The sequence below is a fragment of the Apodemus sylvaticus genome, chromosome 7, assembly GCF_947179515.1.
Source record: "Apodemus sylvaticus chromosome 7, mApoSyl1.1, whole genome shotgun sequence".
Classification (NCBI taxonomy): domain Eukaryota; kingdom Metazoa; phylum Chordata; class Mammalia; order Rodentia; family Muridae; genus Apodemus; species Apodemus sylvaticus.
In genome coordinates, this window is record NC_067478.1 from 26,343,676 (window position 1) to 26,356,754 (window position 13,079).

The 13,079-nt window shown below is 44.5% G+C and overlaps 1 protein-coding gene across 1 annotated transcript in view; it reads left to right on the forward strand.

Moving 5' to 3' along the window:
* Clstn2 (calsyntenin 2) overlaps positions 1-13,079 on the forward strand; it is a 593,145-nt gene that overhangs the window by 460,389 nt on the left and 119,677 nt on the right. The window contains exon 5 of the mRNA XM_052187584.1: positions 5,206-5,355. Coding sequence (XP_052043544.1) covers positions 5,206-5,355 — 150 coding nt within the window. The remainder of the gene's footprint in view (positions 1-5,205; positions 5,356-13,079) is intronic.

Consider the following 13,079-nt stretch of genomic DNA (forward strand, 5'->3'; position numbering starts at 1 on the left):
CAGGGCCTGACTTGAGCATTTGAAACCTCCATCTGCTTGGTGGCAAAGTCCACCCACAAGGATGCACTTCCTCCCACAAGGCCACACCTCTGAATCCCTGTCATGTAGTGCCACTCCCTAATGACCAACCACTCAAATCTATGAGCCTATAGGTAAGGAACCTCTTATTCAAAGCACCACAGGACTGCAGTACATCCTGGCAAGGAGAACCTGCAGGCATGTAAGGCATGGTGGCAGAGACGGGAAGCTGGCTGCTCACGTTGTATCCCCACTCAGGAAGCAGAGGGTTAACAGGGAATGATGACGAGCTATAAAACCTTAAGGCTCACCCCCAGTGACACACCTCCTCCAGTGAAGCCCCACCTCCTAAATATTCTGTAATCTTTCCAAATCCAACCATCAGTTAGGGAATAAGTGATGAAATACATGGACCTATTGGGAACATTCCACATTCAAAGCATAGCATGCACTAAATTCAATAACATATTAAAAAAATTATACACCACGATCAAGTGAAATGTATCTTTGGGATATAAGGAAGATTTACCATACACAAATGAAATGATATAACATACCATATTTACCAAATCAAAGACCAAAAAACTATATGAACATTTGGATAGATGCAGAACATATAATTGAAAAAAATATCAATTCTTTTTAATGATAAAACACAAACTTCTTAGCAAACCAAGAGGATAGGCAACAGGGCAAGAAAAAAAATTAACTGAAAATCTTTTTGCAGTAATAAAGGAATCAGCAAAGCAGGACAGCAGCCTATAGAATAAAGGGAATATTCAAAAGCTGTATGTGCAGTAATGAGTTATGCAGAACATACACAGTTCTGCATATGCAGATCATATGCAGTTATGTATAACATACACAGGATTCATCAAACTCATTAGGAAAATAACCGTCAATCACCTGAATAGACTTTCTCCCAAAGAAAACATAAAAGGGCCACCAGGCATGAGAAAAGATATTCAGTGTCACCAACCATAAATGAAACACTAATTAAAACCCTCAATGAGATGTCAACCCTCAACTGTCATACTGCCTTTATCAAAAAGTCAAGAGATTCATAGCCTAAATGTTATAAGGTGATTGAGGAAAAAAGCCCTTATATATTGTTGGTTGGGATATACATTTATACAGCCATCTGTTAGAGAAAACAAAAGTTAAAAATAGAATTACTATATAATCTTAACACTCCCAGTCCTGGGAAATAAAGTGGCTTTCTTGAACAGTTCTATGAGCGAGAATGCACACCCATAATTTATTGCAACAAAATTTGCAATAGCCAAGACATGGAACCCTAAGGTATCTGTAAACAGATGAATAGAAAAGAAAATGAAAGAGATTTTCACACACACACACACACACACACACACACACACACACACACACAGAGAGAGAGAGAGAGAGAGAGAGAGAGAGAGAGGTACATTGTGAAATTATACAATCTTAGAAGATGGAATGTGGCTCGTGTGCAACATACAGGCATCACATTCAGTGAAGTAAATGAAAGAGGACAAGTATCACATGACCTCGTGGATATGTGAAGCTGGGAAAATGTTGAATTCATAGTAATAGAGAGTATAACTGTATTTACTAGGGATTTGGTTTTGGATTAATTGGAAGACTTCAGTCAAGAGTGTCCAAGCATTCAGTTATATGGGGAATCAGTACTGGGGACCTAATGACAGCATGTCAACCATTGTTGCTATGGATTATATGTATTACAATTTGAATGTTGATGAGTGTAGATCTCAAGTATTCTCACACATGTGCATAGAATTATGTGAGGTGTAAATATATCAAATATTAAAGTATTGACTCTGGTAATCATTTCAAGGAGTTCTGTTCTATCAAACTGTCACACTATAAACATGATATAAACGGGTAACCAAAAGGTTCCTCTGTTAAGACTTGGTCTTCAGGTAGTGAACCCAAACACTGAGAGATGATTGGATCAGGAAGACTTGGACTTCATCGGTAGATGAACCTTCTGATGGCCTTGTTAGGAGGGTGTGGGAACTGAGGTGAGGGGTGCTGGTTGAAAGAAGTAGGTCACTGTATGCCCTTCTTTGTAGGGTATATCTTGTCCACAGCCCCTTTCCTGGCTTTCTCTGCTTTCTGGCCCACTGTGAACCAAGCGACTTGGCCCACCCAATATTCTTGACATTCTGCCTCATCTCGGGGCCTGAAAGTCATGCAGTCAACTGACCACAGACTAACACCCCTGAAACCATGACTCCACGTATATCTTTTCCTCTTTGATTTGTTCCTATCAGACATAGGTCACAGTGACTGAAAGGCTGACAGCACAATACCCCGAACATACAGGGTTTGCCAGTTGTACCTTATAAATGTGAGGGAGGCCCACCAATGCTTGCCTGGCTGGGAGGAACATTGTTGAGAGTCCTTGGCAACTTAGTTCAGCCTTGTCTCAAAGGCTTATCAATAAACTTGGAATTAAACATCTGAGTGAATTGATGCAACAAGGAACTTGCTAGGATGTAACATCTACAGAAACAGCATCGCGCATGTCTGCAGTTTGTTGTCCTTTGCCATTTTCCCCAGAACCAAGTTTTACATGAGGGATTGATTCTGAAAAGGTCTGGGCAATTTCACAGTAACTGCCATAGGTCACCAGGCACATTTCCAGAAGGGTGGCCACACTGAAATGCCACCCACAGGGATGAAGAGCGGTGTGCTGACTTCACCCTTCTCTCTTACATTTAATTTTTTAAAAACAGAAAGCAATAATAACTTAATATGCAAGGTAAATTCTAATTGGCCATTAAGGGTTAACCTCCAAGTTCACTTAGACTTTGATAAACCCAGAACCACAGCTCACCTAAGATTACTGTGGCCCAGTTCTGGTAAGCAGCCAGGAGGTAGAAACTCACTCAGAGTTGGAGTAAAAGATACATTTGCAACAGACACACAGATGGGTTTTTTTTCCCTCCCCTCTCTGAGCTTTCAAAGCATTTTAAAATGTGTGTCTTCTCCCCAAACAACCCTCTCCCATGCAACAATGGGCCACATTATTATACCCTCATTTGTGACCTAATGTTTCAAGTTCTTTGCTTTGAAAGTCATTTACACAAGCATGGAGTTGGTGGTGGTGGAGAAAGTGAGTTAGTCTCCCAGACAGTTTCATTAAGACTTGTTCCGGAAGCAGAGCTGCAACAAATTGAGCTAAAGATTGCCTTTGTGTGTTTATTTTTCTGCTACAATCAATAGTGCTCTGTCAGCTTAATACTGCACCAATTGTCAACCCTGAGCCTTCCTCTTTAAGAGGCGGGCCTTTCTCGAGTCATTTCATGCTGAAGAAAGAGAAACACTTCTGTTCAGAATTCAATCTGGTGCTGCAGAAACATTTCTTGTGATGAATTTAAGGGACTTCTACTTTTTAGGGTCCCTCCCTGTGATGAGGACAGCCACACACTACTTCGTAGAGTCCACAGGATGGTGGTTCTCGGCCTTCCTGATGCTTCGACCTCTTAGTACAGCTCCTCAGTTTGTGGTGACTCCCAATCAAAAGATTATTTTTGTTGCTGCTTCATTACTATATATTTGTGATTATGATGAATCATTGTATAAATATCTATGTTTTTCCATTGGTCTTGGGTGACCCCTATGAAAGGATCATTCCACCCCCAAAAGGGTCAGGACCAACAGGTTGAGAATCACTACCCTAGATAGGTAGTGCTACCAATCCCAGGAGCTATTCCAGAGCTATGCAAGCCTTCAGAGTAAAACCAAACCAACGTGTGAAAGAAAGTACGAGGATTTCTACACTTCAGACAGAAATACAGAAGGGTAGCAACCCCACTTTTACTCAGAAAATATGGTCTTGAATCAATAGATGCTGTTGTGCTTTCAAAAATAGCTAAGGACACACATCAAAAGTGTATTTCTGCTCCAGTGTCTTGGGTATCTTTGTATTCTCTATGACACTGACCAGACCCCACCTCCCCACCAGAATGTGCTGGGAGATGTGATTGCTGAATCAGCCTCCCCAGTCTTCAGAGCAAACTTGGGTTTTATAAGATGCTGTTGTTGTTGTTGTTGCTGTTGTTGTTGTTGTTGTTGTTGTTGTAGCAGCATATTGCCCCAATCTGGATGGTTAATATTTAAGTGTTGAAATAAAGTGCTAGGGAAATATAAAATAGATGTCAGATGCAAGCGTTCTGTGTTTGTTGATTTGTTTTCTTGTTTCTGTTTTCATAATTTTACTTTGGGGTAGGAAAAAATAACATCCGAGCTCGTATTTGCTGTCAATGCCAAAATCAAAGGGGAGAGAGAGAGAGAGAGAGAGAGAGAGAGAGAGAGAGAGAGAGAGAGAGAGAGAGAGAGAATGATTATAGGGAGGAAATGTTTCCCAGAAATTGAAGATCTTAATGTCTAGTGCTAAACACTTAAAAGTATTGAGTTTGGCCTTTATTCACACTTCCCACCTTGGAACAAAATAACATTCCATCAAAAAACAAAAAGAAAACAAAACAAACAAAACCCCAGCCAGTTTAAGTTTTGCTCATTAATGACCAAATATTTATTTCTGATCATAATATTAAATTCCTCAGAGCAAACACCCATGAACGACTCAGAATACATTGTTTGGTGTCTCTTGGAGAAGAAAAATGTCTCTTTCTTCAGGGCGAGGAATCTGTTATTCTGTGCAGCTTTCAGAAGGGAGGTCACACATTTTCTTATTGATTTTACTTCCTATTTGGTAGCAAAATAATGTGAGAAGAAGCAGGAAGCATTCCTGGCGACAAGCCCAGATGCTAAAATGACGTGCCAGGATGTTGTCTGGATTCCATCTCTTTCCCAGAAACTTCATGGTAGATGAGTGTTCTGCCTCGCATCAGAGGCACATGTGTGCACTTTCAGGGTAGTTTTCTGGCAACTCACTACTTGGAAGCACAGGCCAGTTGGACTACAGATGTTGCCTGGAATTCTCTAGCAGCCCCATTGCACAAAGTGATGGCCCCACCCAGTGGTCCCCTGAAACCTACCACCAAAGCACAAGAGGATTATGGGTGACAGCTATGTACCCGTTTGCCTTGTTTTCACAAAGAGGTGAGGGCCATCATTTCATTCTTTCTGAAGGCTGATGGGAAGGGAAAGAGAACTGGAATAAGTGCAGCCTACTCTTCATGATCAGAAATGGATGTGTGCATTTCTGTTCTTCAGGCAACATCAGAAACACCGAGAAGCTGAGCTATGACAAGCAACACCAGTACGAGATCCTGGTAACTGCTTATGACTGTGGACAGAAACCCGCCGCTCAGGACACCCTGGTGCAGGTGGACGTGAAACCAGTGTGCAAGCCCGGCTGGCAAGGTGAGCCTGATTTTTATTAGTCTTGCTATGTGAAGGCAACTTGACCTGGGGCGTAGAGGGTACTAGGTGTGCCCACAAATCTCACAGCACTTGTCTAAGGGGAGTTTTAAAGTATAGTTGCATATTCTCACAACTCTTCCATGATATAATCTGCATTTTACAGTTAAGAATGTCAGAGATAGCTCAACTCTAACCACAGTTCTCCCTTGTTCAAATTTCATCACATTTCAGAGCTTGGGAGCTATTGGTCTGTTGACCTTACCCGAGAGTGCTGAGCCTGACTGATGTGTGTCAAGTTCCGCATCTCTGCTCAGTACACAGGGATTGTCTGCTGGTCCTCGTGCATACCATCCAGGGGTGGGAGAGAAGGACGGAGCCTCTGGATGAGGGGGTTTCTGGAAGTCCCGTGCAGGGAAGAGAAACAGTGGCCCTCAGTGGAGCTCCGTTTTGTGTCACTTTAGATCTTTCAGGAAGCAAAGACAGAAGCATATTCCAGTCATCCCCTAGGTGACTGACTGAGGCGGGAGTTGGGAAGGCCACAGCAGCTGCATAGATGGCTCTTACAGAGAACGGAGTGGCCTTTAGAGTAATATCGATAACCCTAAGTATCATCATTGGGTCTGGTGACTGAGGAGGGATGTTAGTTTTATCTCTGTGCCTCAGGTTTGGTGCATACTTGCTCTGTTTCTTCTGCATGTGTTGAGGATGCTATTACTCAATCTCAGTTCCTCATAATCCATGGTGCTTTGCAAGGCCACTCTTCTTGTGGCTTCTGCTTGATGGCTTCTTAATGATGTGCCTTTAAGCCTCTGGCTCCACTGTTCACCCTCTCTCTATTAGTCACTCACTCATCTATCAAGCAGCTGACGCCAAACCATGCTGTCCTGTCAGCCACTGTTGCAGGATTTTCCCTGTCAGCAGGAGACCTGTGATTGGACAGGGAAAAGGGAGGTGGAGCTAAGAGTTGCAGGGATAGAGAGCATGGGGGGTAGGGGGAAGGGAAGGCCAAGGTGGAGGTAGACGTGAACCAGCATGACTTTAACCAGCCACAGGTAGTTATGATATCATAAGGTTAGAATAATTGGGATAAATCTTTGATCATTAACAATTGGTGCTGAAATTATTGTATTGGCAACTTGTAAATTGAGAATTTATTGATACATAAATCTGATTGGTGAATTATAAGCTTTAAGAGTTTTGATTCTACCCAGTAAATGGGTATTGTGATGGCTGACAGTGAGGTGGACAGTCATTGTGTGGGGTTGGTGGCAGTGATCTGCCGAGGGACTCAGGAGCTCCACCCCAGAGAGATGACCAAGTTGAAATCACCCAGCTGGAGCCATGTGGTCCGCTGGTTGCTGGTGGTAGCTAGCGCGGGATGCATGCTGCTCTTTTATTTAATATTTCCCACAACAAGCCACTTAGTCTTAGTGTAACCCACCATAGCTAGAATGGGCAGTCATAATGCATAGACACCTGTGGCTGAGACACTGCCTGGACTTGCTCTTCTGAGAAGGCAGCTTACAGTGAGCTTCCACAGCACAGCCTGAGTTCCCATAAACTTAGCGTAGAGAGTTGGGAGCCTAGGCACTCATCTCTGAGAGAGCTGGTATTGTGTGGACTTGAACAAAGTAGAGAGAAGATGAAATGATGAGAGTCACAAGTGGGAGATATGTGTACATGTGTGTTTGTATGTGTGTGCACGTGCATGTGTAAAAGCCAAATACAGTGCTTTGGATCAGTCTGCTTAGAATCAAGCAATAGAGAAAGAGGGATGTGCTAGCCAGGCATACAGGCACATTCCTGTAATATCATCACCCTAGAAGATGAAGAAGAGGGATTCGGAATTTGAGGCCAGCCTGGGTTATAGAGCAAAAGAAACTGTGTCTCAAAAAACGAATAATCCACCTGTCCTCCTGCAATAATCCAGGCATGAAGAAAGGAAAGAAAGAAGAAGAACTCATAGCAAGCCAGGCTTCAATAGGAAACTGGGTTTGTAACTTCAGGAGCCTGAGTTCTAGGATATGGAAGGCAGGATTCTGCCTGGTTTACTAACGCACTTCTCAGGCTTAGTACAGTGCCTGAGCCTCAGAGAAGATGCTTAAGAAATGAATGAATGAATGAATGAATGGATGGATGGATGAATACCTGAGTAAGAAGTCACTGTTTTATTTTAACTTGTGAAGATCATCAGGGAAGGACTAATCTTTAAAAAGAAAGCCCGGTGTGTGTGTGGGGGGGGGGAGTTTAAAAAAAAAGATACTTTGTAAGCACAGAGCATAATCACAATGGAGTTTTAGGTGGGAAAAGCAAAACATGAGGTTGTATCTTAAAAAAAAAAAATCCCAGTACTTTTTGACTTTGACAAATGAGGCACCTACAGACTTTGGAATAAGTGCTCACGCCTATATTTAAACATTATTTATAGAGTTTTGTACTTGTTAAATCTCTGCAAATTTAGCATTAAGTGTATGTTGAAAAAATAAAGCTTGTCATTATGCTTAATTTTGTGCGTGGAGGGTGTACCAGGCACCTGCCCTGCAGCGTGCGATGCTGCTGACAATGTGTAAGTGATCTCGGGCAGGCAGGGTGGAGTCTGCTGCTGTGCTGTCTCCAGCCCCGTCAGAGGCTCAGGCGTGATGTAGACCCTCACAGTGTTGAGAGGACTAATGAATGGGCAGGGAGACCTCAGCTTAAAAAAAAAAATCCTTCCTAGAACAAAGAAAAGAGGAAAGAATCAGTTCCCTGAATCAGTTCATCATGTCAGGCAGTGATTTACATGTGTGTAGTATTAGAATCAGCTGCTTCCTCGAGGCTCCTTGACTAAGTTGGTGCCTTGTGGTGGCAGATACTGCGTTGGTTTAAATATTAAGAGCCTCTCCCTCCAGTTTACCTACTACAAATTCTAGCAAATCCCTCTCACTCCCACTACCCCAGTAGCCTTTCAGATTATAGCTGGGCTCTCTAGGCTATGTGTTGTGTGCAGGAGTGGTTACAGTACCTTTCTGTCACTTGTCACACCTGCATACACACACACATACACACACACACACATGAGCTCCAGAGAACACGTCTCTCACCCACCTATCATCTTGGTCCCAGATGTGTAAACGCCTCTCACCTAATGCCCTCCCACCCCATTTTCTCTTCTACTATTGGTCAGTACTACAGGCTATCATCTACATGAACATCTTTCTCCAAGAAAAAAACTGAACACAAATGGCTCCAGATGTGTTTCTTGCCTGGTCCATTATTCCAGCTTTTGTAGGTCAGCTTAGAGTGACCTATGTCCTGTGGATTTCATTGTTGCCTGTAGACACAGCATACCACCTCATAGTAATGGTTAGCGAGGTTAGCCTTTACCTGGAGCATGGCTGAAGGAATAAGAGGCCAGAGAAGGAAGAAGAGTAGCCTCGCTTTCAGAAACTGCTGAGACCCTGAAGTCAGAGTGAGGAGCCTCCGTGAGCGGCCATTCCTCCGACCCTACCTGGAGTCCCATGCATGTGCCCAGTGAGATTCCCTGTGGTCCTGGAGGAGAGCATGGACCCCTCCCCAGCTCACTTCCTACCAGCAGCTCAAGGCAGCAAACACAGCTTGGCAGTTAGAGTCCTTGTACCTGTTCTAAGCCATTTCTCCTCAGGCAGGAGGGGATTGCAGCACAGTGAACAAGCAATCCATCATGTTCTGGAGCCCTGCGTCCCCGGGAGCACTCCCAATCTGCACCCCCACGGAGCCTTCCCTGCAGCCAGCATTTCCCAGGGAGTTGGCACAGATGAGCAAGGGGACCTCTCATAGGTGGAGCCTCCCTGAACGCACAAGAATCTGCTTCCAGACTCCAGTGACAGCCCAGAGTGGTCTCCTGACTTCTGTCACAATAACTGCCCACACACACCCTGCCTTGCTCTGTCCCTGGCCTTACCTGTGTATGTGACACAGGCTCTGCTGCCAGCTTTATTTCACACTCCAGCCAAGGTGTGTTCTCCTGGGACTATGGTTTCCCAGCCCCTGTCCCTTTTCTGTGGGTCGCTCTTGACTTCTCAGAAAGCACATGGGCTCTTTGAGGGCAGAACTGTACTTCATACCGCTTCTCACATTGAATTTTCTATCACTTACACATAGACAAAAGACTCTAGGGTCAGCTCCCAGTGTGGAGAGGGGGACTTACTAGGGATCCTGCTGGCAGCAAGAAGAGGAGGGAAGGGATTTGTATGCAAAATAGGAGCCCAGGCCTGCTCATCCTTACCCTTCTTGCTCTTGAGAGTGACTCTGGGACAGTAACATGGACAAGTGAAAGGGGCACTATGGGGGGTCACACTATGGGGGTCACACTTTGAGGGTCAGCAGGCTTTACTGGCTAGAATATTCCCTCTTATGTCTGTACAGGGAAGAAGCATAAACTGCCTCTTTGTTTAACCCAACAGCTGGAAAACTGATGTCCTTAGAGGCACATCCAGTTGTGGAATGAAGGACTATATTGTGAAGCAGCAAAGAGATGCACACACAGGACAGAGGCAGGCTGGTGGTACCCTGCCTCTCCTGCAAGATGTATGGACCGCAGTCATCTTGGTGTGTCCCTTCCCTCTGTTGTTGGCTAGAACTTTGTCAGAGCACATGAAGCAGGATCCACACCTGTGGGGAGCAGATTAATCCTGAGTCAATATATATTGTTACCATGAGCATGGCCATAGCAAGGAGCCCAATATCTCAGACCCACAAGAACCACAGAGCCTTCCCCCCAGGTCAGGATCAAGGAAAAGGAAGAACCTCCTCCTGCCCTGCTCCCTGTGCAGATGTTGGCTGTGTTTATAGGACATGTTAATAGTACTTCCCTCTTCCTTGACATTAACAGCCTAAACCTGCTGCCCTAGAGACAGCCCCTTCCCCACAGAGAATAGCTAAACTTGCCCCTTTGCTCAGCTGCATGCAATAAACCCACCTTCTGAATACAGATGATTAAAATAAACACACCAAGTCTCTGGTGGCAGCTGCTGCTAGTGTGTCTCCATCAGAGTGCATGACCCACCCACTCTCGGCTTTTTGTAATCTGTCATTTCTTCATTTGCCCCAGTTAGACCAATGCCTAAGCTGTGCAGGTCTCAACAAATACCCACTCATGAGAGAGAGAGAATCCACAGGGTAGAGTGGAGGCTGTCAGGGGCCCGGTGGCAGGAATAGCAGTGCGCCCTAACAGGGACGGAGCTGAGCCATGGGACCTAATGGACCCCCTCACCTGGGCACCAATATGTCCTTAGAGGCTCATTTCTTGTTCAGTTGTCAGTCTGGAGGTTTTGTGTATTTGGTTTCCCTTTGTTGTTTATAGAAATGCTGTCCTTGCCCATAAAGAAAATGGTTCATTCTGCTTCTTGGTTCTCAGCCTGACAGCATTGTCCTCCATAACAACCACATGCCACGTTATATAATTTCTACTGGTCCTGCCAGGTGCGCTCCAAACCCTACTACTTCACTTTCCCTACAGGCAAGATGATACTCTACAAAAGACAGCATTGTAGATGAGCCTTCATGGTGACCGCCACTATTTGTCCCCTGCGCTTGTAGTTAACCAGACAACCTTACAAATGGATCTAGGCTTCCCAGATTGCAGAGTCAGCTTTCCAATCCCCAAGAGACTCCTCCATCCCTGAACAGAGGACTCCAGGATATTAGGCATGCCCCACTCAGCAGTTCACCTGGCTAGACTGCAAGTTTCTCCATGGACACAAACAACACCTTTTCTTCAAACCTTCACGATGATGGATCCTATTCAAATAAAAGGAAGCAAAATAAAGCCATGCAGTTGAATACAGCCCCTGTGTGCCCTAGGGTTTGGAGGACTCTGCTGGTGCATCAAATCACCTCAGATGTTCCACTGTTTCAGCAGGCTGGCTTTCAAAGGAAGAACGTATGACATTTGGGAAGGGGGTACTTTGTAAACCTGAATGTCCCCTCACATCATGCAGGGGCCTGGATAAAAATGCAGGTACAGACTTAGTAAGGCTGGAGTAGGTCTGAGTACCACAGGTGGATAGTGTTGACGATTGGTCTTTTGCTGGGTATCTATTCACATAGATAGATAGATAGATAGATAGATAGATAGATAGATAGATGGATGGATGGATGGATGGATGGATGGATGGATGGATGGATGGATAGATAGATAGATAGATAGATAGATAGATAGATAGATAGATAGATAGATAGATAGATATAAAATGATGAAGGAGATGTTCTTAGAGTAATATATCCCTGGCCACCACACAGTTGCCTCATTATATAGGCAGGACCTATGAAGACTTAATCTAGATATGACCAAGCAGAACTCCGAGCCTCCGGAACAATGGCACACTGATGGTGAAGGACATAGGTAGGGACCTGTACAAGTGTAAATGAGATGCTGAATTGGAAACAGACAGGGAGGGGCTCTGGGGAATCCATGCCTGGCTCAAATCTAGATCAGTACATGGCTTTGAGCAGAGAAGAGAAGGTTGTTACAGATCCTACCAGCTGTTCAGAAAGTGAGAGGGGCCACAGTGTGTCCAGGCTCAGAGGAAGACTAGACTGACCAAAGAGGTAGAGATCATGGAAGAAAGACTTCATTGTCATTCTGAGGTCAAGGAGAAGCCCCAGAGACTTTCTTATGTCAATGATCTTATCATGGATACCCAGGAGGAATGGTCTGAAGCCTTGTCAAGGATATACCTCCTGTCATATGTCTGTTGCTAGAGCTTCCCTCACAGGCCCAAACATGAGAGAATAAATCCCAGCAAGGGACCAGCTGGCTTCATCTCTGTCCCTCCTAGAACTCAGATTAATAATGAAGAGCTTGCTGAAGTTTTATTTCCTGAAGTAAACTGATTCAAAATTGTGAGTGATAGGCCCAGTGTGGTGTCTGGATCTGAGTCTTTCGGGGCTGAGGAGATGGAGCTCCATCTGTTAAAGTGAGTGGTGATGTTATGGGCTGATACACTGGGCTGTGGCAGGAACATGGCATAAAGGAATGCTCGCAGTTTTTCCTTCACTGTACACTGGATGTCTGAAATGCCCCCAGTACAGTACTGACTCTTTTTTCTATATTCTTTGTTTACATTACAAATGCTTCCCACCCCATAAGTCCTCTTCCCTCCATCCATTCCCCAATCACCCCCTCCCACTTCTCTGTCCTGGTATTACCCTCATTGCTGCATCAAGCCTTTCCAGGACCAGGGCCCTCTCCTTCCTTCTTCCTGGGAATGATTTGATATGTGAGTTGTGTCTTGGATATTCAAAGCTTCTGGGCTAATATCCACTTATCAGTGTCTGCATTCCATGTGTGTCCTTTTGCGAATGGGTTACCACATTTGGATGATATTTTACAGTTCCAACCATTTGCCTAAGAATTTCATGAATTCATTATTTTTAATTGCTGAGTAGTATTCCATTGTGTAAATATACCACATTTTCTGTATCCATTCCTCCATTGAGGGACATGTGGGTTCTTTCCAGCTTCTTGCTATTATGAATAAGGCTGCTATGAACATAGTGGAGCATGTGTCCTTATTGCATGCTGGGGAATCCTCTGGGTATATGTCCAGGAGTGGTATAGCAGGGTTCTCCAAAAGTGTCATACCCAGTTTTCTGAGGAACCGCCAGACTGATTTCCAGAGTGGTTGTACCAGCTTGCAATCCCACCAGCAGTGGGGGAGTATTCCTCGTTCTCCACATCCCTGCCAACACCTGCTGTCTCCTGA